Below are 23,589 nucleotides of genomic sequence, written 5' to 3' on the forward strand. Positions count from 1 at the left end.
TACAACCAGAGGAGTCGCCCCCTGGTGGTCAGTAAAGAGAATGCAAGTTTTAAGTAACTTCCGCATTCGCGTCCACAGAACAACGTTTTTTTCCTAAACTTGAACGTCCTGTGAAGACGTAAGTTTATTTTGAAAAGACACCATGCATGCAGCGAGTGGAAACCGACGCGTCCAAAACTGACGCTGGAGGGGAACGTAGAGCGTCACCGTTTGAATCTTAGGAGCACTGACCAAGCTGCAGTATTTTATGCTTTGAAGTGAGAATGTGTTGGATACGTTGTTTTGGCTTTATTTAGTACTTATTTAAAGCCCAACATGATGTTTTTCCTAAACCTAACAAAGTGTTTTGCTGTGTCCTAAAATGTGTTACATGACAAGCGGAAGGTGGTGATATTTATTCTCATGAGAGGAGGTTGATGAAGCAGAGTAGAAGCAGTGGCAGCTCCGGCTCCTCTCCCTGTTTGACCGAAGCATCGTATTTTCCTTATTTCAGCCTGCGCGTCACCGTGTTGCATGTGTTACATGTTTCCCGAGCAGCAAGATGAACTCTTTAATTGGGTTCTGTGTTGATGGAAAGAGTCTGCAGAGTGTTTCTCATTCTCTGGTCAAAGCTTGAACTCATGTCATCACAGCCCTGCAGAGTCTCCTTTGCATCTCTAACTATCACTTTCCCAGGAGGAGGCACTAACACGTTGAGTTTACCCTTTTGACATTTGACATTTTGCAATTGTCTTAAATATTTTCTGCATGTCGGAGACAATGTGAAGAGTCAATCACTGTAAGGATGGATTTTCATTTCTACAAGCTACTTGTTATTTCTGTGAAACGTTGTATTGAAGACACAGCGACCTCATTTTTACTGTTTACTATTCATTTACCACCGGTTCACGTGATGACATATTTGTCCTTCTCACAGTCACATGTTTAAATCTGTTTAAAAATCATAGAAAACAGGCTTCCCTCCAACTTTAAATCGTCTCATAATCATAAGAACATTTCTTACAAGTCACATTAATTATGCACTGACGTTGCACAAGCATTGAAGCTTCAGCAGGAGTAACGTTGTGCATTTAATGCTCATTGTTGCAGCCCGATGAAGAGAGATTAGAAAGTAGAGACCAAAATTATTATTGTCATTATTTCATGTGTTCATAGCTGATATGTTTCCAACCACAGATTGTCTTCCTCAGGTCGAAATGAAGACGTGAACGCAACGTATTTATGAATCAGGCAACATCACAGCATTATCTCCTAATTAGCCTGCATGAGTCATCTGATCTGAGACATTTTCTAGAAAGATGAGAAGCTGATTTGCCCACATCTCTCATCTCTAATCTTACTGTCTTTGTGTGATTGGAGAGACCGGGATGTGATCCGTGTCTATATGTCTTTACGGGAATGATCTAAGTTTAAGGACACTGCAACCTGTTGACACGCTTTGTATTTTATTTACATAACAGACTATTTGCTGATTTATTCGCAGAATAATGATGTAATATGAGAGACAAGAAGCAAAGAATGTAATTTTGAAAAGTGTACGAGTAAAATATGATATTTTTAAATCACGCTTGAGAGATACAGGCTTGGAATCTTCTCTTGTGGCAGGTTGTGATGACTTGTCCTTGACTGAACATGAACTGTTTCAGTTTATCGCAACTAAAAGGTTTTCACTGAAGAGGAGGAGAGCGCTGCTCAAATTAATAAGAGAAAACTGATCCTGACTGAGGGTGAGGAATTACACTTTCCTCACCTTTTGCCTCTTCCTTATCCTTCTATCATTAAAGTAAGTGTGTGTGTGTGTGTGTGTGTGTGTGTGTACGCACATACGTGTAGTTTACATGTGTTTGCTGCTTCCATGCAGATGTTTGTCTCCACACATGTGTGCACGTATAATGTGGGGCCGATCCTTAAACCCTTGATCTTCATGAACTGCATGAACTGGCATGGAAACACACGCACACACACACACACACACACACACACACACACACACACTGGCTCACACACCCACTCCCCAAACCTAAACAATGATCCATCATAGGAATCCACATCCTCCTCTGTGCCACATCAGTCCCTTTGCTGCGGAAAAACTGATCCCAGAATCGGCTGCTAACTGTCAACTGCGGGACTCCGAGCCGCCCACGCACCACTAGAAAGAGACCACTGTGGACGCGCGCATTTAATAGGCCTGCCATCAGAGTAAATGGAGGCTTAGTTTGAGAGCGCTCTGATCTCTCTCTGGATTTGTGACGCTCCTCTTTTTCTTTTCTTTTTTTGAAAGGCCCGAAGAGGAGCGAACACAATGGTGGATTTGTGGAGGCTGTAATTGTGATTTCAGTTTTCGTGTTGTTCCTTGTCATTGTAGGTGAATTGTCTGGCGTGTCGCTGCTGTCAGCGCGGCTTGTGAGCGGTGTGTGTGTGTGCGCTTGCATACATGTAGGTCTCCGCTCTTTTCCCCTGAATACAGGCAGCAGTTAGAGCTGGCTGTCTGCAAACATTAAGTGACTTTTAATGGTTTCCCATTGAATTAAAACAAATGAATGTTCAGTTTACGTGATGAGAAACAAAAGATGTTAGAAAACATTAAAGGCAGTGTGTGTGTGTGTGTGTGTGTGTGTGTGTGTGTGTGTGTGTGCGTGTGTGTGTGTGTGTGTGTGTGTGTGTGTGTGTGGTCACTGGTCATCATCAGACACCACCACCCTTGAGCTGCCCGTTGCTTCAGTACGGACGTGGCCACCCACTCTCTCTGCCCCGCTGCCATTCATATCAAAGTCCACACATAATGGACCATCTGGGGACTCTGCATGGCTAACTCATCAGCACCACCACAAGTTCCCCCTTGTGCCAGTTGCAAAGTCAATTCTTTCTTCTTTTTTTACTATTTTCCAGCCTGTTGGCAGCTGAGTCGACCGATGTGTAAAGGTGGACTCGGCTAAGACAAATGTTGAGATTTGGTTCAGTGACAATTTGAAACAACATGGTTTTCATGGGAAGCTACGCGCAGGGAATGAGTGTGAAGCTCTGACTTTATTTTAAACCTATTATCTGTTGTTGTTTTACAGCTCTTCCAAAAAACGAACGAAATGTCAGAAAGAAAATCCGCTGTTCTTGAGGGCTACTGCGGCTGAAAGCCACTGTTTTTACTGTTGAGTAGAAGTGTTCAGCTAGAATTACGTTTTTTAATCTCAAAGGAATCCATTCATTTTATTTCACTGAAGACAACAGAGCCAAAGTGTCGCTTTACATTACAACTAGAGGACGGGTGTAATCAAAGAGTAATCATGTTATAAACTGCGCCACAACCATCAAAGAATTTGTACATTTCAATGTGGTCTCATTGAAAGCAGATGATTGTGTTCTTTGCTCCACAATTGATGTTATCATGGCTTTTAGTTATATTTTATTATGTTTCTATATATGCATAATGCATAATAACAACAACAATACTGATGACACCAGAAAATATCAATCATGCTCTTTATTTTTTTCGGCATTGACCATGTAAGACCTTGTAGGTGTCCATTATCAGGAAGGCAACGGTTCGTCGGTTCTGTCCTCAACATCGTCCAGTTACTCCTGGTAATGGGAACCTCATCGAGCATGATCACTTACATATTTGCCATATTTACCGTCTTAATTTGACAATAATGTGACATTTACTGCAAGTAGCACGAAAGACAAATACAGCTGAGTAGTTTTGCAGATACCAAAATATTGGGTAAATCTAAATTTTGACCTTAAAATGGCGTTATTAAAAATAATTATAAATGATGTACGGCAGTCAACGACGTTTATTTTCTCAATTTTTCCATTTACTTTTGTATTGTACATACATACAGGACGATGATGCTTTAAGAGTGACAGTTTTACCATGAAACACCTGAACTAAACTCAACCGGTTGTATAATTGCGATGCGATTAAGTTCCCTAACTTTGTCTCAAAAGTCTGAAAAAGAAGGCAGGAAAACCGTGCATGCATCAGACCTCACCAAGACTGATTCCATGTGCAAATATTTTAATATTTAAAGTACTACGCCTCATAAACATTCTGATTTTGATACCTAATACTAATACACAACTACTGCTACTGCCGCTACGTGCATTACAGTTTTCTAGCCCTGTGTGACTTCTTAATTCCTAAAAATCAACTTTTTCAGTTGCTGGGAATTGCAATGGGGGGGGGGGGGGGGGGTGTTTGCAGCATTGTGGTTCATCAGTGTATGAGCATGTGAAGTGTCGGCTGATTCAAATCGAATGTATCAAGCTTTAAATAGAAGACGCGCTGCTTCAACTCAGGGAGATTAAACTCTTTTCTGCGTTTTTTCTTTTCTCGCTTTTAAAGTGTGTGTTTGAGGCGTTCTGTGGTAAAGGGCTGCATGTGTGCATCCTTGTGCGTGCCTCTGTGTACACATATGCATGTTTCTGTCTTTCTGTAAATGTGTGTGTGTGTGTGCGTGCGTGTGTGAGAGGAGCGAGGAGTGAATGGCTTGGCTCCACATCAAAGGCCCCTGCGAGTCTCTGCATTAACGAGGCCCTTTGTTCCCTGCCTCCCAGATTACAGCACGTCTCCCCTGCCAGTGAGCAGAGTGTGTGTGTGTGTGTGTGTGTGTGTGTGTGTGTGTGTGTGTGTGTGTGTGTGTGTGTGTGTGTGACTGGAGGGCACTGTAACCTGTAGACCAAAGGTCTGATCCTCCTCATCATCATCATCATTCTTATCTTTTTAAAGAAAGCAGTTTCATTCAGTTTCATTTCAAGTTTTATTTCTGTATTTTATTCATCATTGTCATTGTTGCTGATCTGTTGTCACGTTAACACACACTACCCTGCATTATGTGATTCTCCTCGAATTTATGCACGCCAATTATTTGAGTATCTTATCTTCTATCTTGTCTAAATCTGCTTACTTCTCCCAAAACATGCTCTTGTGGGCACCGACTGACAGCCACGCTTATTTAGCGTGGGTATGCAAAGCATCCCCCGCTGCATTATGGGTAGAGCAACTGAGTAGGATGAAGTGCGAGACGGAGTCGACGCGAGTCATCGTGAGTCATTAGTGTCGTTAGTCCAACGTATCCTCATTCAACTGTTCGATATCTTACGAATAACTTACTCCTCGTTTTTCGTGTATTTTCTTACAAAAGTCCAGCAACAACGTGTCAATTTCTGGTCATTACATACATACAGTATTTTCAAAATAAACTTCAGTCTTCTCAGAAAACAACTTAGTTAGATTGAAGCAACAAAACTACTTAGTTAGGCTGAAGAAAAGATTGTTGTTTGGGTTTTAAACCGAGGATTTGCATCTGATGTAGGGGTTTCTTTTTAGAACAAACCACATGTTGAATCTTAACTGGATATTCGCTGTGAACTGTAAGTGTGTGTCGTTCACTTGAAGCAATTAAACAAGCAAACTGTCGTGGAGTGCATTTCAAAAAGAATCTCCCGAGCTTCCCCTTCAAACCTGACGCCTCAACCTGCGAATCACCTCAGCTCACCTCGATCAGCCCAGCGACACCGAGACAGACCTCGCGGTGTGTTCGTGTTCGTGGTGACGCAGGAGCTCTCTTTGCTGCTACTTCCAGTCACTATCAGCCCCCGTTCTTCATAAGCCGGGGCATGATTCGTTAATGCACGTCTTGTAAAAAGTTCATGAACTGAAGCGGGGCCCGAGCGGAGATGGAGCTTGTTCCAACCACAGCGCGCGCGCTCTTTTCCTCCGAGCACACAGGGAGAGCAGAGCAGGCAGCGTGCAGGCGTGAGAAGGGTTCTGTTCCAAACTGAGATCAAAAAGAGAGAGAGGGGTATCTCCTCTTACACAGAATGAAAACAAAGGATGCCACTTTAGAAGATGATCCTTGAGCAGATTCGGAGAAACTGCAATCAGGACCTCAACAGACTCAAAGACACAAATGTGCGTCTCTCGTCCACTGACCTCTCTGCTGCTTTCAAAGCTCTCCTCCTCCGCTGTTTACGTTTGTTGATTTCACTCCCGAAGCCTCTCCGCAGATTTGTGATATCAGCTCATAAATGTTTGATAAGGAGCTAACGAAGAGGTAAAGGGACTGCAGCCGGATCAAAGGAGACGGACACATTTAAATCAGCAAACACTCAGCAACCTAGAACTTGAACAAGCCTCATTATCTGGCACAACATATGACGTTTCTTTTTGTTTTTTTGGGGTTCATTTCGCTGAGCCAGTATCCTTCGGTTTCATGAGAGCTGAAACCAGTTTCAGGAGAAGCTGCAGGCGGAGTGCCTTGCTCAAAGACTTCTCAATGGGAACTGCTGGAGGAAAGGATCCAATGTTTCACTTTCAACCCGATCAGCTCCTTGGTCTCAGGATGGAGCCGTTAAACTGCGAGCCGCTTCCACAATTGTGTTTGGAAGGGGTTTGAAATGCTGTGATGATTGGAAGGTTCTTCAGCCTCCTACAGACATCAAGCCCACCTTCACAGGAGCGACGTGGCATCCCGTCCCGTCAGTGCACAACATAAGTCAACCTCTTTGTTCAAAATTTAAAAAAACGTTTCTAGATCTCAAATGCAGGTTGTACGAGGATAAGTGGGACAAAATATCTGGTGAAACATCCTTTTTCATGCACTCATCGGTTTTGAGATTTTGGGCTGTTTTGCTTACATAGCACGTCCTCTTCCAGACGACTGGAAAGAAAACATTCAAAATACACGTTTATTTTACTACTTTGTATATTTGCGTCTGCAGATTTCTTCTAAATTCATTTTTTGGATTTCTGGAGTGATACAAAGAGATGCATATAATTCCCCCTGCATGTAAAAACCTTTGACTCTAATATGTCAACAAAATGAAACAATTATGAACCTGGCTTCAAACAATGTCCAGATTCCTGGTCTAGAAATGCATGCACATTAACATACATTGAGAAAGAAACTTCCTCATTTGCATATCTAGACATAACATTTAAAAAAACTTGATATCGAAAAAGTAATTGTCTTAATGTAAGTAATCAGCTGGGGAAGTTTGTTGGTGATATATATTAACGAAACATGTTATATTCACACCTTTAAACGAGATTAATTCGATTTAAAAACTTGGAAACTGTTATTTTGCTGCACAAAACCTAAACATCATCTTCTTTAAACCTTTTAATGTTTTTTTGTGTGCAGATTCGCGGTGGTCCACTTCATATTTAAAAATAATGAAACATAATCATGATCTTTAATCTCAGTGAAAACCACTCTGGATACTTGATGCCAGAGTAGTTTACTGTTTCATAGCAGTAACAAAATAAAACAGTTGAAGAGATTTATTGAGGTTCCACATTGCTGGAAGGACATGGTTTTGATTGTAGGAAAACGACCAATAAAAAGCACACAAGTGGTTCCAGTTAAGAGCTGTTCGCTTGGATGTGGCTTCACCCCAATGAAAGGACGTGATTTAATTACTCTGCAGCTTTAATGCGCCTGATGTTTCCTTGGAAAGCACGGTGTATAATCTTTTCTTGAACCAACTGTGATTCATCTTTGTAAAAAAATGAACAACAACAAAAATAACATGTTAAGGAAGGAACGTTTCCCCAACTTGAGCAATGGAAAGGGACTTGTGTAATGGTCTTCTCATATTAAATGAGTCATTTGTGTTGATGTTTGTGTATTTTGGACTGAGCGGCAGCAGCTTTTTGTTAATCTGTTTTGTGTGTTTGGGTTCAGGCAGAGCACAAGATGTTTCCCCTTAATTATATTTCCTATCACCACTGGGAACATCACAACCTTTTTATTTTGTGTGGCAGAAATGTTGTTTTCTCAGATTTACCCTGCCAACCCGTTGTGGGAGTCCAGACCATAGACTGAGTCTAAAAAGTGGACACAGTCACTGTGATGTTGAATCCTAGAGATCTGTATTTTGTCCGTCGCCATCTTGTTGTTTTGCAAAAACAAGTGACACAAGAGGGTGGCGCTAAGCACTGTGAAAGGGTTAAAGGGTTAAAGTTTGAAAACAAAAACACGGACAACTCCCAGACCGGACAACGCCATGGTAGCGACCTGTCAATCACAAGGTAGCCCCGCCCTAAAGCATACCCTGCTCTTTTGTCCATTTGACTCTAAATGGACCATAATGTACTAAATGAACATCATGCTGCATTGAAGAAGACTTGAAACTAGAGATTGAGACATAAACTCATGTTTACAATGTTTACTGAGGGAATAAATCAAGAGAGAAGTAGAGTCATTTTCTATAGACTTCTATACAACCAGAGGAGTCGCCCCCTGGTGGACATTAGAGAGAATGCAGCTTTAACACATTGACTTCACCTCTCAGAACCAGATGTTGCTGTCTGGTCCTGACCCACTGGTTGAGAATACAACACCCTAACACAACAGAATATATCTTTTTTTGATCATTACCAATTGAGATTTTATGCTTATATGCATTTTGACCAGTATGCAAAATATTTTCAACCACAACATATATGAGTCCCAAGAATTAGCTTTCTGGCATAATTCCAATTTTAGCATAGCTGCACAGTCAAGTGCGTTTTTGCTCTGCGAGATAAGCTTACAATCAATAAAAACATCTTTGCATCAAACACACTTCCTCCATCAGAACAACCACAGCCTTTATCTTGTTCAGACGTATACGTGACACTCTATGTGCCTGCGTGTGAAAATCTCTCCTTCTGGGGTCACAGCGGCGACGCATCCCTTTTGTTTTCTGTGTGGGCAGCTTATCTTTTCTATCTGCTCATGTTTCCTTATTTGGCCTTTCCTGCCAGCAGATGACGTGTGATGTCACGACAGTCATCAGAGCTTGAGATAAAAGATGATGCTCGGAATGTGTGTGTGTGTGTGTGACAGATATATATAGAGAGAAAGTATTGTAGGTCAGAGTGCCTTAAAGTATTTCAAGAGAGGCAGCCTGTGTGCAGAAAGAGTGTTTATTTCTGGACTTGTGTTTAGTGTGTGTGTGTGTGTGTGTGTGTGTGTGTGTGTGTGGGTAGACAGACGGGCTGACTGTTGCCTGCAGCCTCAGGTGAACCTGTGAACCCATGTGATGAATGTGTGCATCAGCGCAGATATCCATGGGAAACTGTGGCGAGCTCACGAGGCAGCGTGGCTCAGAGGTGTCGTCTCCGCGGAAAAAAACAGCTGTCTATATTTAATCAAGGCGAATAAACAAGGAGTTTAAACAACTCATTTATAATTTAGATTTGCATACATTAAAACCGCTCATTTTAATCTTTTTATTAATATGCATCGACGATATTGTATAAATATGCAGTTTTATGCAAATACGGGGCCCATTTTCTGTTTGTATTTAATTCTGTGTCCCAGCTGTGGATCATCATTTTCATTCAAGGCAACCGACTCAGATTAAGTCAAGTATTAAGTCACAGCATGGGAGTGTATAAATATTTCTCAATTAAAAACTCTGAAGACCAGCTCTGCTACTGTACCAGCATTAAAAATGCATTGGCAACGGGAGGAAAATAGGGGGAGGCAAGTTACGAGTTTGATAAGACATCAGAACTTCAAGTCTACATCTTTGAACTCTGTTTTTTTCTCCCTTCTTCTTCTTCTTCTTCCCCTCCTCGAATCAAGTATGCAGCAGCTCACACTTTTTGCTGTTTTTGGAGACTGTTACAAAATCTGTGGATGTAAGGACCAGTCAAAAACATGCAGTGCATCTGTTATTGATGAGCATGCCGTGCCGTCTGATGTTTTTCACAGAATGTCCTACATTTTGCTGTTTTTTTTCTTGCTGCTACTTCTCCACCGATGCAAATGAGGAGCTTTTTGTTCCAAAATGTGGAAAAACTAACAAGCGGAACAGTGAGACAACAGACAGCTGGGATGGGAGTAAAACTCACAATGCATAATTACCAAAGTTATTAACGAACTTGATGATGATCACACCCTCCCTCCCCCCCAAAAATATAACATTTGACACCAACCATGGTTTCATTTTTCTTAAAAGAGCTGACGGTAGTTAAGAATCAATGATAAAAGGTCGACCTTTTAATCCAGAGCTCAAGACCAGACTCACGTTTTAATGTGAACCAATCACATGAAGGAGAGGGCGGGGTCTCGTGCACACCAGGCAGCTGATAGGCCACCGTCTCCATCACCACAGCCCTCCCTTTAGCAAAACAAAGCCACACAAAGTGAAAGTCAAGTTTTTGTGTGTTCATTTACATCCGTTTCAGAAGGTGCCCAAAATGTTGGGCATGCTGCACATTGCAGTTTATCACATTGCAGTTTATCGCCCCACATGTTTTATAACAGCTCAAGACACATATCTCACATGTTCTTTATATCAATGCTTGTATTAATTAATATATTTCATGCATATGTGCTGATAATATTCCACAATCAAAGTATGATTGGAAAATAGAAGCAATCAAATGCAGGAGTTTTGTTTTATTAAAGTTTATATGTCTGGAAACATGGATTTTAAGCAGTGTTTAGTTTGCAGTATCAGTGTAGCTGATTTCACAATTAATATGCATGCATCTTTAAATAACATTGGAATGTATTGAATTCAAATCCCGGAGAATGTGCATCCATGTGACCAGAACTAAAGTTCAGATGGAAGATGGTCAATCATGAACTGGCTCCACATTAGAGGAGAAAATCTGCTTCACCACATTTGAATGTAATTCAGTTTTAGCTCCTCAAAGTGGATTATTGCCATTTGGAGGTAATTTGATTTTAAACCAGTTGATGCCAAAAAGAAAAAGTTCAGATTCTGTGCAGACTTTGCATCAGGATTATGGTGGATCTCCAAAGTAATGAGGTAGCGGTTATCATTACAATATTGTAAACAAGAAATAAAATCTAAGCAAAACTGAAAAATAATACCTTTAACTGCAGCAACTTTTAGAAATAATCAGGGGAGGAAGTATAGTAATGTAGAAATATCACACAATATCACACTTAAAAGTCCTTAAGGGGAAATGTTACTTAAGTAAAAGTATATATTTATCAGCAAAATGTAATTTAAGTAGCAAAAGTATTTAATGCAGAGAAATGTCCTTTGTACGTATTACTTTTAGATTATTATTAATGCATTAATGTCATTCATGTCATTTTACTGTTGTAGTTAAAACAAATGTTTAACTAATATACTGTTGGGTAATTCGATTTATTGATCTGTGTTTTTTATGCAAAATGTAGCCTCGAGTTACAAACTTAATTCGTAAGTAACCATAGTTGTTAGATAAATGTAGTGGAGTACTTTAAAGAGGCAGGACATGGAAATACCAAGTAAAGTACAAGAACCTCAAATGTGTACAGCACTTGAGTAAATAGGGCCAATTGTAACTCAATCAATTCCTCCAATCAGAAACAAGCGAGAGTGATCACACTCTGCTAGGATTCACTCGCTCACCGTGGAAAAAGGCGCTGGATCATTGTACTTTGGGAGAAGTTTTCAACAAAATATTATTTTGAGTTATGAACGTTAGATAATTAACACAGTTCATTAATTTAAATTTAAAAAGGGTGGATTCGTCCTAGTTTGTCCTAGCATAGCAGCTCCTCAATAAACATACTGTTGTATAAAATAATGATGTACATTTCTTTACAATGGTCCTCTGTGTCTCTGAGAATGTTTTATGGTATTTGTGTATGTATTTATTATCTTTTTCTATTTTATGATGATAATTATTATTGTTATTATTATGATTATCATCAGTATAATGAATGTTATTGTTATTATCATTATTTATGATTCTATCATTATTATTACCAATATTATATTTGACATTATTTTAATTGTATTGTAATTTGTCTAAGCCTCCTGTGCATATGGTTCTTGTGTATGTTACAATTCGAATGCTGCTGTGATGTCCATATCAACTGAACTAAACGTAACTAAACTTAACTTAACTTCACTGTCCATCACTGGAAGTAAGAAAGAAAAACAATATATTCTATTTCCTGAAACCAGAACACATAATTGTAATGCGCAGTCCCGACCACAACATTGAACCAAACTATCAGTATTAACATCTCACCTGCAGCTTCTCCATCTAACACATTCGGAGAACACGTGTTTTTTGCCTTCAGTGAAGTTGTTTTGGTGGCAAAAACGCAGCACGCACGGTTGAGCGCGCACGGCGTGAACACGCCCCTGGAAGTCGTGAATAACGCCCGTAGAGCCGAGCTCATGGGAGGTGATGTCTCTTTAAGAAGGGCTCGGCTCTCCGCCGAAACAATCGCACGAACCCCCAACAAGTCATCGGACCTGTCAATCATCCGGTCGGCGCCCTTTGATCGTCGGGACTCCTTGCCTTGCGTTGGGCTCAAATGAGCTGTTTGCAGTTGTAGGGACACATTAGCGCTCCACCAAGCAGCCAGCCGGGGGGACGACACATCTCAACTTTTTCTTTTCTTTTCTTAGTTTGGACACTTCGGAGGCGCAACACACTGAGGACATTTAACAGAAGAGAAGTCGCGTCATTCTTTTCTTTATTTATACTTTTTTTATTTCATCTTTGGGTCATTATTTCTTCAAAGTGTGTATATATACATATATATATATACATCGCAAAAGGGACGTGGGAGAAGCAGACATGCCTCAGCTCAGCAGCGGCGGCGGGGACGACATGGGAGCGAACGATGAGATGATTGCGTTCAAAGACGAAGGCGAGCAAGAGGAGAAAATACAAGAAAACTCGTTCACGGAGCGAGACCTGGCCGACCTCAAGTCCTCTCTGGTCAACGAGTCGGAAATAAATCAGAGTCCGCACGCAGCGGTAGGTTGGCACGGAGTGAGTGTGTGTGTGTGTGTGTGTGTGTGTGTGTGTGTGAGAGAGAGGGAGAGAGAGAGAGTGGATAAAACACGGAAAGTGTGTGAGAAAAGCTTGTTTTTTATAGTACACGCTGGTGACGTGACTGAACCCCAGAAGAAAACGCGCTGTTCGTGGTGGTTACATTGTAAACACACGTTAAAGTATGATACTGTTGCGTTAAAGTCGCTATATTTGACACTGTGTAACACTCGTGCGGTCATTTCTGCTCGCCTTTCTTCTTCTGCTTCATTTCTTTTATTCTGGGGAGTGTGTCTGACCCCCGTGTTTGTTGTCGGTCCCTTCCAGGCGGTCAGACGGGGACAGCAGGGCGAGCAGAGGGGCTTCCCAGAAAAACACCGGGAGCATCTCAACGGAGGTAAGAGAAGAAACCAAAAAAACACATTTACGCACTCTGGAGCCACTGCTATCTGAGACAGCAGCTGAGAAGTGATAAAGAAAAAAGACCCCCCCCCCCCCCACTGTGTCAAAGTAAGGACGAGGACACGTGTTGCAGCATTAAAAGCAACTTCAAAGACTTGTCTTCAGGTGCACACTGCAAAAGATGTCCGCAGCTCTCAGGTTTATCCCTCACATCTATCACTTTGGTTTTTGGGAGTTACATTTCCTGTGTTTCTGTTCTAGCTCGACAATCACACAGAGAGTGTTTATTTCACCAGTGGAACACGGACTCTGGAAGTGTCGGCTTTAAATTCAGAGAGTTAAACTCATTTCTAGAAATTCGTATTCGGCTAACACTCGTACACCTTTTGTCGACTAATCGATTTAGTTGCCAGATCTGTGGAACTGAGTTTACTCCACAAAGAATCACTCAAAAAGGTTTCAACTTTAAATCTTGAAACTGTGATAAGCTGATAATTAATTTAGCATGAAAACAACTTGTCGACTAAAACCAAAGCAACCGATTAGTCGACTCATCGACTACTATTTGTACTCTTTGCTTGTATCAAACACTTTGAAATCATCCTCTTCATCCCAGTATGATCTGTCCTGTGCTCACGTGTCTAAACACACTTTAGATTTGCAGCCCTGGTTATTTTAATTTTTTCTCAGTGTAGCTTTTGCAAGACTTTGCCAAAAGTGGGGTCAACCAGGGCCCTTAAGAGGTTTATTATTATTTTCTTTCCGGAGGTTTACCACCCAAAAAGAACAGAGCAAACCCAGGTTGCCTCCCTACAATAAGGCCCATGTAGAGAGTGTACGCTCGGCGGTTTTAATTACAGCCGTCGATGGAGGCTGCGCTCTCGACTTTGTGTAACTGACTCCAGTCGTTTCTAAACATTGCGTTCCTTTCTGCAAAATCTTCCATCAAATGTGGATTTTTTTTTTTCGCGGTTTCAGATGCATCTATTTCAGGAAGAAAAAAAAACACAGAGAAGAATTTAGACATCCCTGAATGATTGTGATCGAATGCGTGGATTACGTTAAAAACAGTTATGGCACCTTTCGATGACGAGGGATGGCGGTCGGAGCAAAGTTGAGTGTGTCATACCGACCGGGTGTAACCCAGTTCCAGCTGACCCACTGAGGGGCCTCTGACGCTCAGTGAGGGGTGGTGGTGGTGGGACATGAATTAACACATGGGCTCCGGGAGTTCACGCCTCTCAGGCGAGGTGATGCTTGTCACGCTTTTGTCTTCGAGTATTGTGGTCGGTGCTCACACAAGGATACAACATGAAATAACTCGTAACAACACTTAAATAGTGGGCCTACTCTGTATGCACCTTTTTATTTTGGACGTTTTCTTTTTGTTCTGCGGCGCACACATCTTATCGCAGTGTAGTGGGAGTAAGTATCAGTGTTTTTTTTGGTATTTTACTCCTTTTTTTTTATAGGTGAATTATTTTATACATCAATTTAAAATGACACCACGCTGATAACCGTCCTCTCGGACAACAAATCACAAGATTTTGCTCAGAAAACGAAGAAGACGACCTCTTACAAACTGTCACTATTAAATCCTTACTGAAGTTGCTCAGTTTGTGACTCTCGTTTGTTGTTCCTGGCAGTGTCGAAGCAGCACGATGGAGGCATGTACAAGACGCCGGCGTACCCGGGGTATCCGTTCCTGATGCTGCCGGACCCCTACCTCCCCAACAGCTCGGTGTCTCCATCTGTAAGTCCATCTTTCTCTGTCGAACCCTCCCGCTGGCTGCTCTGTCGTTGGTTTCTGGTGTCGGTAGCTGAGGGCGCTCTGAGGTCCTCATGTTTACGTCCCACTCTGGACTCCCGTACGAGTTTGTGCACTTCGGCTGCTATTCGTGTCCTCTGGTATCGAGTCCAACACTGAACAGGGAACAGAAACATACACTCAGGGGTGGAAACGTTCCAAGTCTGGTGGCCGCGGGCTAGTGTGTTTAATGTTTTGGCTCCTCGGTAGAACTCAACAGTATCAAACAGAGACGGCGTGGACACGGTGAACCATAGAGTGCTGAGGTTTTTAATGTTATTTTTGGATAAAGTCATGAATGTTTCTTCTGGGATTTTCCGCATAATTTGCATTTAATTTGTTGTGCATCTGGTTTTGCAGATTTGTAAACTTTCACTTTATCAGCCTTTACAATCAGTGGTGGACGTCTTCTCTTTTACATGCGATCTGCGTACTATTGCCTTGAAAGTAATATTTTTAACATTTTACTTACAAATATAGATTTTTTTTACATCTCAATATACAGATTTTGTTGACTGGCTCCTTCATGGATGAATCAAGTTTGAATTAAAAGTAGATTCATGTCACTTACATGTCAGGTACTGCATTTCCTCTTTCATATTCTTTCATATGTTGATAATAGTTTTGCTTAATAGTTATGTGATTGAGATCTACAATGATGACGTGACTTCTGTCAATTAAAGCCCAAGAAACACTCGTTCAAATCACAAAGCAGAAACGGTAGATTTATTTCAGATCTCCAGCGTGTACTTAAGGTTGATTCTCAGTCGCACTGTGAATCAGCCACAAACTCAACACGTGCTCTGATCTGGCTTTGAAGTGTGCCGTTTCCCGCCTAATAAAACCTAAAGCTGCTCCTGAAACAGAAAGAGAAGCTCGTTGGACGTCGGGAGTCTGATCGATGTCGTCATCGAGAAACGTCTGTTTGTGCTGCGCGTCATCCAGCCAGACGGCCCCGAGCAATGAACCCTAAAATCCCTTCAAGTGGGCCATGGGAGCCAGCATCCACGGATGACTAATTCACCAAACGTGAGCGCTTGCACCTGAATGAAGCCCTGCTCTGACAGACGAGAGGCGCATGTTTATGACATCACAGCGTGCCGTTGGCTGATGTGACGTGAGGCTCAGTGGATGAGGAATCTGCTCCTGTACCACAAAGATGTGATTCACCGCGCTGTGTTCTTCAACGTGTGGGTCCAGACCCAGCGGTTGGTCCCGGGAGGTTTTAAATGGGTCGTTGAAGGGTAAAGAATAAATATTGTTGCAGACTAACTCCGAGTAAAAAGTATTCCTCTAAAAAACACTTTTTCTTGAAGTTTTCAAGCTGTAGTCGAGCTAAATAAACTTTCACTTCAATGTGATGTCATCTGTGAGCGTTGCTACATTATAAAGTTACGTCAAATGTTATAAAACGAATGTAATGAACCCTGTTTATTGCTTTGACTTTAAGTTCCTTTCGTTATATATTAGCCCCACATCTTGTTTGATTTAAAGCCTCCAGATTTCCTTTCTGAAAAATGCTTGGGTAGACACAATTTGACAGTCTTTTTACAGTCTTTTGGGCTTTTGAGCTTCACTTGTTTGGGTGTCAGTATTACATGTAAGCGGTCGCATTTGTTCGTGAGAGAGGCGCATGTTTACACAATGAGGAAATCACATTCTCCCGAAGTCTGTTATTCATAGGGCTGGTAATATATGGCTATTATATCCATATGTCCAATATATCCACATCGCTGATGATTATTTATAAGAAATCCCATTTGTGGTCAACCCCACAATATTATCACAATAACCATACGGAGGTATTCAGTCGAAAAAGATGAAGAGCACTTTCTTCCCCGTGTTTCTTGGAGACTCCACACAATGCTCACTTGTTGCTGCTCTCCTTGTAATTAGCCCGCCGGTTGCGAGGCGGCAGCGGCGCATCAGGCCCCCGTCTACCTGCCACGTGAAAGGGCTGAGCACAGGGGTTTAGAGGGGGGGGGGGTGATTATGGATGGATCGGAAACTGTAGGTCTGGGAGACTTGCAGGAAGAATGGTGTGTTCCTGTAACACTCTGTGTGTGTCCTTGTGTCTGAGCGTCGTGACTCTGACAGTTTCACTGCTGCTTTCTTAAAGCGTCGGCATTTCTAGGGAGGTCAGAAGTCTGTCCATTATGTTTCTGAGACATCATTTTGTTTCAGATAAATCTGTTTCATACAAAGCGATGTTCAATGTAACACGGTAGTAAAAGAGTGCGTTCTATGGGCGAATCTCAGTTTTATATAATTGTATTTAACTGGATTGTTGGTGGGACGTCATCTTTGTGAGGGATCGTTTTAATATTAAAATAATCTGTGGACTAATGAAAGAATAAGATGCAGCTCGAATGCTTTTACTATCAGATCCTTTGGAAACAAACGGTGACGGTTTCTACCAGCTAAACAAATAACAACTTCTCAAAACCTGTGTTCCCGTAAACTGTTGAAGTCATTGTGAGAGCATCAGCTGAATGACTGGAAGTCAGATATTAATTATAATATTTGTCTCTCTGTATTCCCCCCCCCATCTCTGCTTGTACAAGACTCATCTAATAACTCCGTGTTTCCTTCAGATTATTTTATATTTGCTTATTCACGCTGTTTGAATATATATATATATATATATATAGATATATATATATATAGATATATAGATATATATCTATATATATATATATAGATATATATATATATATACACAATCTGTACAACATACGACACCCTCTGCCCTTAGATCTTCTTATCGGATGAGGAAAACAGATGTGCAATAGATGTTAAATGTAAACATGGTGACATACTGTAATAACCTCGCTCCATAGAAACCTGTATGAAACGTGCGGCTGTTTGTTCTGAACAGATTAATGTGATTCACAACGCTCGCCCAACCAGATTGTCTGAAACAGACAAAAAAAGAGCGGATGAATCGCACATCGTATTGTTCTGGTATTAATGTTGACGCCTCGTGTGAAATAGAAAGAGCTTCTAATCTCTGCCGCTGCGAGGTGTATTCCCTCCTCGTCCCATTCTGCCATAATACCCCTATTACAGCGTTTCATGGGACGGTGCATTAGTGAAGCTATCAGCTGTCCGTCAGGAGGACGCGGCCAAAGACAGATCGGTGGGACTCAGAGATTTGACGGAACTCCCCCGGCTCCTTGTCTTTGGATGGAAGCTTTATCTTTGAGCGTGTACGACGCTGTGTTTGTGTGCTGTTTACGTTCATTACACTTTGAGTATTTGTTATGTATCAACGGCTTGTTTTCTGTGTGTGTGTGTGTGTGTAAGTAAGTAATGCGGTGGATTACCAGCAGCCTGTTTTTGAAGGGATCGTGAGTCTTTTGTCGTCTCGAGGAGTCAAACCCCAGCGGAGGGGAGATGGTCTTCCTCTCTTCAGCATCCTCCCATCTTTCTCCTCACGTCCCTCTTCTCTCTCTGCCTGTTCCACCATCCACCTCTTGTCTTCATCATCGCAGCTGGTTCAACTTTCTGTCCTCATTTCTGAAACCTGTGAGATAACTTCTTGGTGCTTGTTGTGATCCATGAAAAGATAAAAGAGTTGAGTTACATAAGCACAAGAAGTATCAACATCAGTGTTTTCTTCCAGCTCAGTGAGCGCTGCTGTGAAGCTGATGAATGTCTTTATTGTGGTTTGTAAAGACGTTTTCGTGGATGGTGGACAGATGATGAGTAAATAGAAATGGATCAGACAGGAGTTTGGTTATCATGTGCTGTGGTCTGTTTGCATGAACACCAGCTTCTTTTTATTAATCTTATGACTTTTTAAAATAGGTCTTTTTGCACTCGATGAGTAAGACCAGTGTTTCCCTAGACTGTCTGATATTAATGTTTCTGTCTCCTGCACGTCTTAATGTAATCAGCTTCTTCTACCTTTCCTCTCTCGACGTACTTCAAGCTTCTTGTTTTCCAGAAAGGTGCATAAAAATGTTCATATCCTGGCAAAGACGGCACTCGATCAAACAATGAGTTAATATTTGGCAGTTGGCAAGCTGCGCTTCCTGCAGCTGCTTCACAATAATCGTCTTTCTGAAGTGGCCAATGACTCACGGACGAGTGATGCTGGTGATATTTTGGGGTGTTTAGACTAGATCTTAATCGATGACCGTCACCAGCAGTTATGAGTCTGGCGTGTTTGTGCACTGTTTGAGTCGAAGGAACTGTCTTTGGGTTGAACTTTGCCTTTTAGAGCAGCGTTAACATACTGCGGTGGAAACGGGGTTTGGCGATGAAAGCCTGTGAAATGTGCAGCGAGTCGGGACACTTCCCTGTCCGACTGGGAGCCGGCGTTTCAAGCCTCTGATGTTGGGCTGCGTGCTGCTTTGTTCGCCGGCACAGAGGCGGTGAAACCGCCTGTGATGTGGAAGCTGCGGTCACGATATGACGTCGCGCCGCTCACGAGGCCCTCTTCCCGCTCACTGTACCTGGACACCGACTGTGTGACGGCCCACGGTTTAGTGTTTGGTACCAAACGCTGTTTAAACAGAGTTTTTAAAAACACAGTCACTGGAATTTACAAGCTGGTGTTTGACGGCTCGGTGCCGTTGTCTCGTTTGGGGGAATTTCCTGCGCGGTTGACATTTCGTTTCACAAACTGAAATTGAAAATTGACAGGAAGACTGCTGAGAGAGCGATTTTACATGTTTGGGAAAGGGCCAGGGGTGAAGCTGTCATTTTGAATCATCTTTAAATATTTAAGTATCTCAGCTGTCAGAATATCCCCTCACAACTTTCTCTGAACCAAACCAGAATTTCCAAATCACGCACGGGAATAACAGTTAAATGACAATCAGTCTCTTCAACAGCTTGTTTTTTTAAATGATTATTATTATAATGTAAAGCTTCGCGTCTTTCGCCGATAGATATTTTTCACACGCCTCCTCCTCGTATCCATTCATGAATCAGCTGTTGTCGCTGACAAGCTCCCCTCCCCACCCTCCTCTTTTTTTTGTATCTCCCAAATAACACTCAGTCGATCCTCCCCAGATCAAGGGGACGGCATGTGTGTGTGTGTGCACGAGTCTCTAGGATCTTGCCACTTCCTTGTTTCCTTTTGTGTGGCGGTGTTGACAGGGGGGTTGTTCAGCCAGGCCCATGTCTCCTGGTAAACAATGGCAGCAACACAGGCCCTAATCCCCCCCCCCCCCTATACAGACCCAGGGGCTGGGATGAGCGGCGCGGGGGCCTCCCTGCCTCTGACTGGCTACGATAAGGTTTAAGAGGCCTTAAAGAAAAGCAGCTTTCACTAGAAGGCAGCACAAGCTCGGGTCGGAAGGAAATCTACAAAACAAGGACTTTTTGCTGGATATTAATACATTAAGACGTCAGAAGTTTAAAGCAACACCTGCTGCATGTTGCTCTCCGTCCGTGTTGTCAAAGATGTTGTCTTATGAAAGATTCCACTCTTGGGTGTTTCCAATGTGGACAGAGGAGCTGGCAGCGTCTCAACTGGCCATTGTTGTGATGTATGTAAGTGTGAGATTATGGTCGTGTAGAGTCTCAGATTATTGAGTGAAATTAGGCTGGCCAGCAAATCTCCATGATTGCTCTCAGCCAAAAAAAAAAACAATCCCCTTTTTCTTTGTGTTGAGATTATGAAAGCTCAAGAAAGGTTCCTCCTTCACATGAAATACAATATTTTGTATTGTTTGTATTAATAAATGGAATAATTAGGCCACTGTTAGGATTTTAAAACTTGAAAACTTGCCCTTCAGAAGTAATACAACCACTTTGCACATGTTTGATGGAGCCTCCTATCATCCTAAACCCTGCTAGTTAATGTAAAGAAATACAGTTTCTCTGTCGTTTATAGTTCCAGTGGTGTCCTGACCTGATGAGAGCACACGTAGCGCAGCAAAGGAGAGATCCATTATGTATTTCATTATTTTCTTTGTTGATTGTGTTTGGTCTATTAAAAATCATAAGATACGGGTTACGTGCCAAATACAGTTACAGCGTGTGTGTGTGTGTGTGTGTGTGTCTGACAGCATTATAGAGGGGGGGGGGGAGATTAAAATACAAATGACCATAAGAGCGTCCTCGTCGGCTTTGAAGTAGCCGGCTGTGAAGGCACCTAAAGAGAAACTGTTCAGAGGACTTTTTCAAGAGGCGGAAAGGTTTAAAAGAATATCAGAAGGAGAGGAAAGCCCCTTCAGATGGCCCCGAGGTGTTTATACCTGTAATTATTCATCCACTTATTTCTTTCCGGCGCAGACGGGAAGGTGGGACGGGGGAAAACTGCAGAGCAGTAAAATACAGGTGTTGGCGGAGGAAGTGTGGGTTTGTTTGATCGATATGATTAAGTCTGCTTCTCTCGTTTTCTGTGAAATTCAGACACATTAATACAGACTCAACTGTAAGAAAAAGGGAACAAGAGGTTACGGTTGGTAACTTCATGTGTTGGTGCGAGTGTTTCTGTAAATTAAGACCACATTTCCCATAATTCCTCCCACGCTTCCTGTCACCGGGATGATGCCGGAGGTCAGAATCTGCCTCTTCACCTTTGCCGCCATCGAGCTCCGAAGCTTAAACTCCACTTCAGCGGCCACGTTCCACTCTGATGCTGTAAAGTGATCTCCTGTTGTGCCGTAAAGCATCATGGCAAATCATTTGTCATTAATCGGGTCAAAACGACCACATATTCTGGTTCCAGCTTCTCAAATGTGAGGATTTTCTGCTTTACAGCACAACAAGAGCCAACAGTGTTTGTCTGCGAGGTCTTCATTTGTGTGTGTGTGTGTGTGTGTGTGTGTGTGTGTGAGAGAGTTGCGGGATGTTGCAGCCAGGTGAGTCATTGGCCGGTGCAGAGTTTCTCCCGTGTCGCTGTTGACAGAGCGAGCCGCCCAGATGTGTGTTCTCAGCTCGTAGTTAATCAATGACAGCATTGTCTCTCTCACACACCAGCGGGACATGAAAATACCCACAGACATCCAGTCATTCATACCGCACGCATGGTCTGTTAATCATTTAAAAAAAACATGAAAATAACGACCAAGTCGTCACGCAGAGACCTTTTTAGGTTTGGAGCTGGTCCCCGATCTATAAGGCCTTAAGATGCACTTTTATTGATCCCTGGTGGCAACGTTGTGTTCACAGAAGAGGAGCTGGCTCCAAACGTGTGGTCAGGCGTCTCAACAGAAATGTAATAAACGCACAGAAACTGTGTCCCGCAGACAGTTTATCTAACATGACGGAGCATCTCCCGCTCAGTCACAGTTCCGTGTCTTAAAACAAGTAACCGTGTGATCTTTTGAATTATGTATGAAGAGTTCACAGCATGCATTTCCAAAAACCAACCCAACAGATCCCGTTAAACTCAAATAAACACACTCCTTTTTAAATCAAAGTTAAATTCTATTTATTACAACACTGCCTTCAATACAGAGAATTAACTTATGAAGAAGTGAAATAAATGACTGTGAATGCATAAATCTACATAAAAAGGAAGTTTTGCTTACAACACATTGAATATGACAAGAATCTGAATCAAAATCAATAACATCTGATCAACACCCAACCAAATAATGAGTGTGCAGCCCAGTCTGTTATTGTTTTCATGTTGCATGTAGCTGGGCGTTTTAAAAAAAACACTGCCCCACACACACACACACACACACACACACACACATCACAGAGTTAGTAGGTCAGCGTGCCTCAAACATGTCGAGCCCCTCCTCCCTCACGTGACCCCGCACAGTGAGAAGTTTTAAACACAGATGCTGAGTCGACATAGAGCAGTATTCAGGACGGAGATGCTTAAAGGTGTATGCACATATATTCAAATAAATAAGTAAAGACATTTGGGAATTAAGAGGCATTCACTACCAGTATCGATATTTTACTGTTTGTACTTCCAGCGTCAAATATGATCAAATTACTGACGTTTCGCTCCGGCTGAGATGAGAACGCTCGTTAAATGCTTCCATCGTCGATTTCGTGTTTTTATGTTGGCAGTAGCTACCGAGTGTGCACATGTGAAGGACATCGGTCCGGATGTACGGACCGGGTAGCGAGAGACGTGTGTTGTTGTTGTTGTTGTTGTTGTTGATCCTGTGAAGTGGTAATGAGCTGATTCACGACATGTTGACATGAAGTCGGATCGGTGCAGGGACTTGTGAACTCACCGATACCACATTCAGCATTTCAGGCTCCACTTATTGTCATGCATCTTTATTCTTTCTTTAGTATGTTGATCATGAATAAAACATAAGGAACATCAGAATTTAGAAAAAAAATCCTTTTTTGGCAAATAACATAAACTGTGTTTCTGTTTGATCCGGTTCTGAAACTGTACTCCTGTTGTTAGATCTGGTTTTGTCTCATTTATTTCTTTGTGGTAAATGCAGTGATATTGAGTTGAGTTGTTTCTGTTAGAGTGAGAGAGAAATCACGTGACCGCTGGGAATTAAAGACTCGTTTCATTTCCTCTTCATTACTGTCAATAATCAGACTGAAGAGTTTCACCAAGCAGTCACTGCCTCTCTAGATTAGTAATGTTCACACTCTCTCTCTCTCTCTCTCACACACACACACACACACACACACACACACACACACACACACACACACACACACACACACACACACACACACACAC

At 42.1% G+C, this 23,589-nt stretch overlaps 1 protein-coding gene across 9 annotated transcripts in view; it reads left to right on the top strand.

Annotated features, from left to right (window-relative positions):
* Positions 1-12,323: 12,323 nt before the first annotated feature.
* tcf7 (transcription factor 7) overlaps positions 12,324-23,589 on the top strand; it is a 61,929-nt gene continuing 50,663 nt past the window's right edge. For all 9 annotated transcript variants that reach the window (XM_079283006.1, XM_079282998.1, XM_079282999.1 and 6 more), the window contains exons 1-3: positions 12,324-12,733; positions 13,076-13,145; positions 14,797-14,903. In XM_079283006.1, the coding sequence (XP_079139132.1) occupies positions 12,551-12,733; positions 13,076-13,145; positions 14,797-14,903 (360 nt within the window). In that variant the 5' untranslated portion in view covers positions 12,324-12,550. The remainder of the gene's footprint in view (positions 12,734-13,075; positions 13,146-14,796; positions 14,904-23,589) is intronic.

The sequence above is a fragment of the Melanostigma gelatinosum genome (genome assembly GCF_949748355.1).
Source record: "Melanostigma gelatinosum genome assembly, chromosome: 14".
Lineage (NCBI taxonomy): Eukaryota > Metazoa > Chordata > Actinopteri > Perciformes > Zoarcidae > Melanostigma > Melanostigma gelatinosum.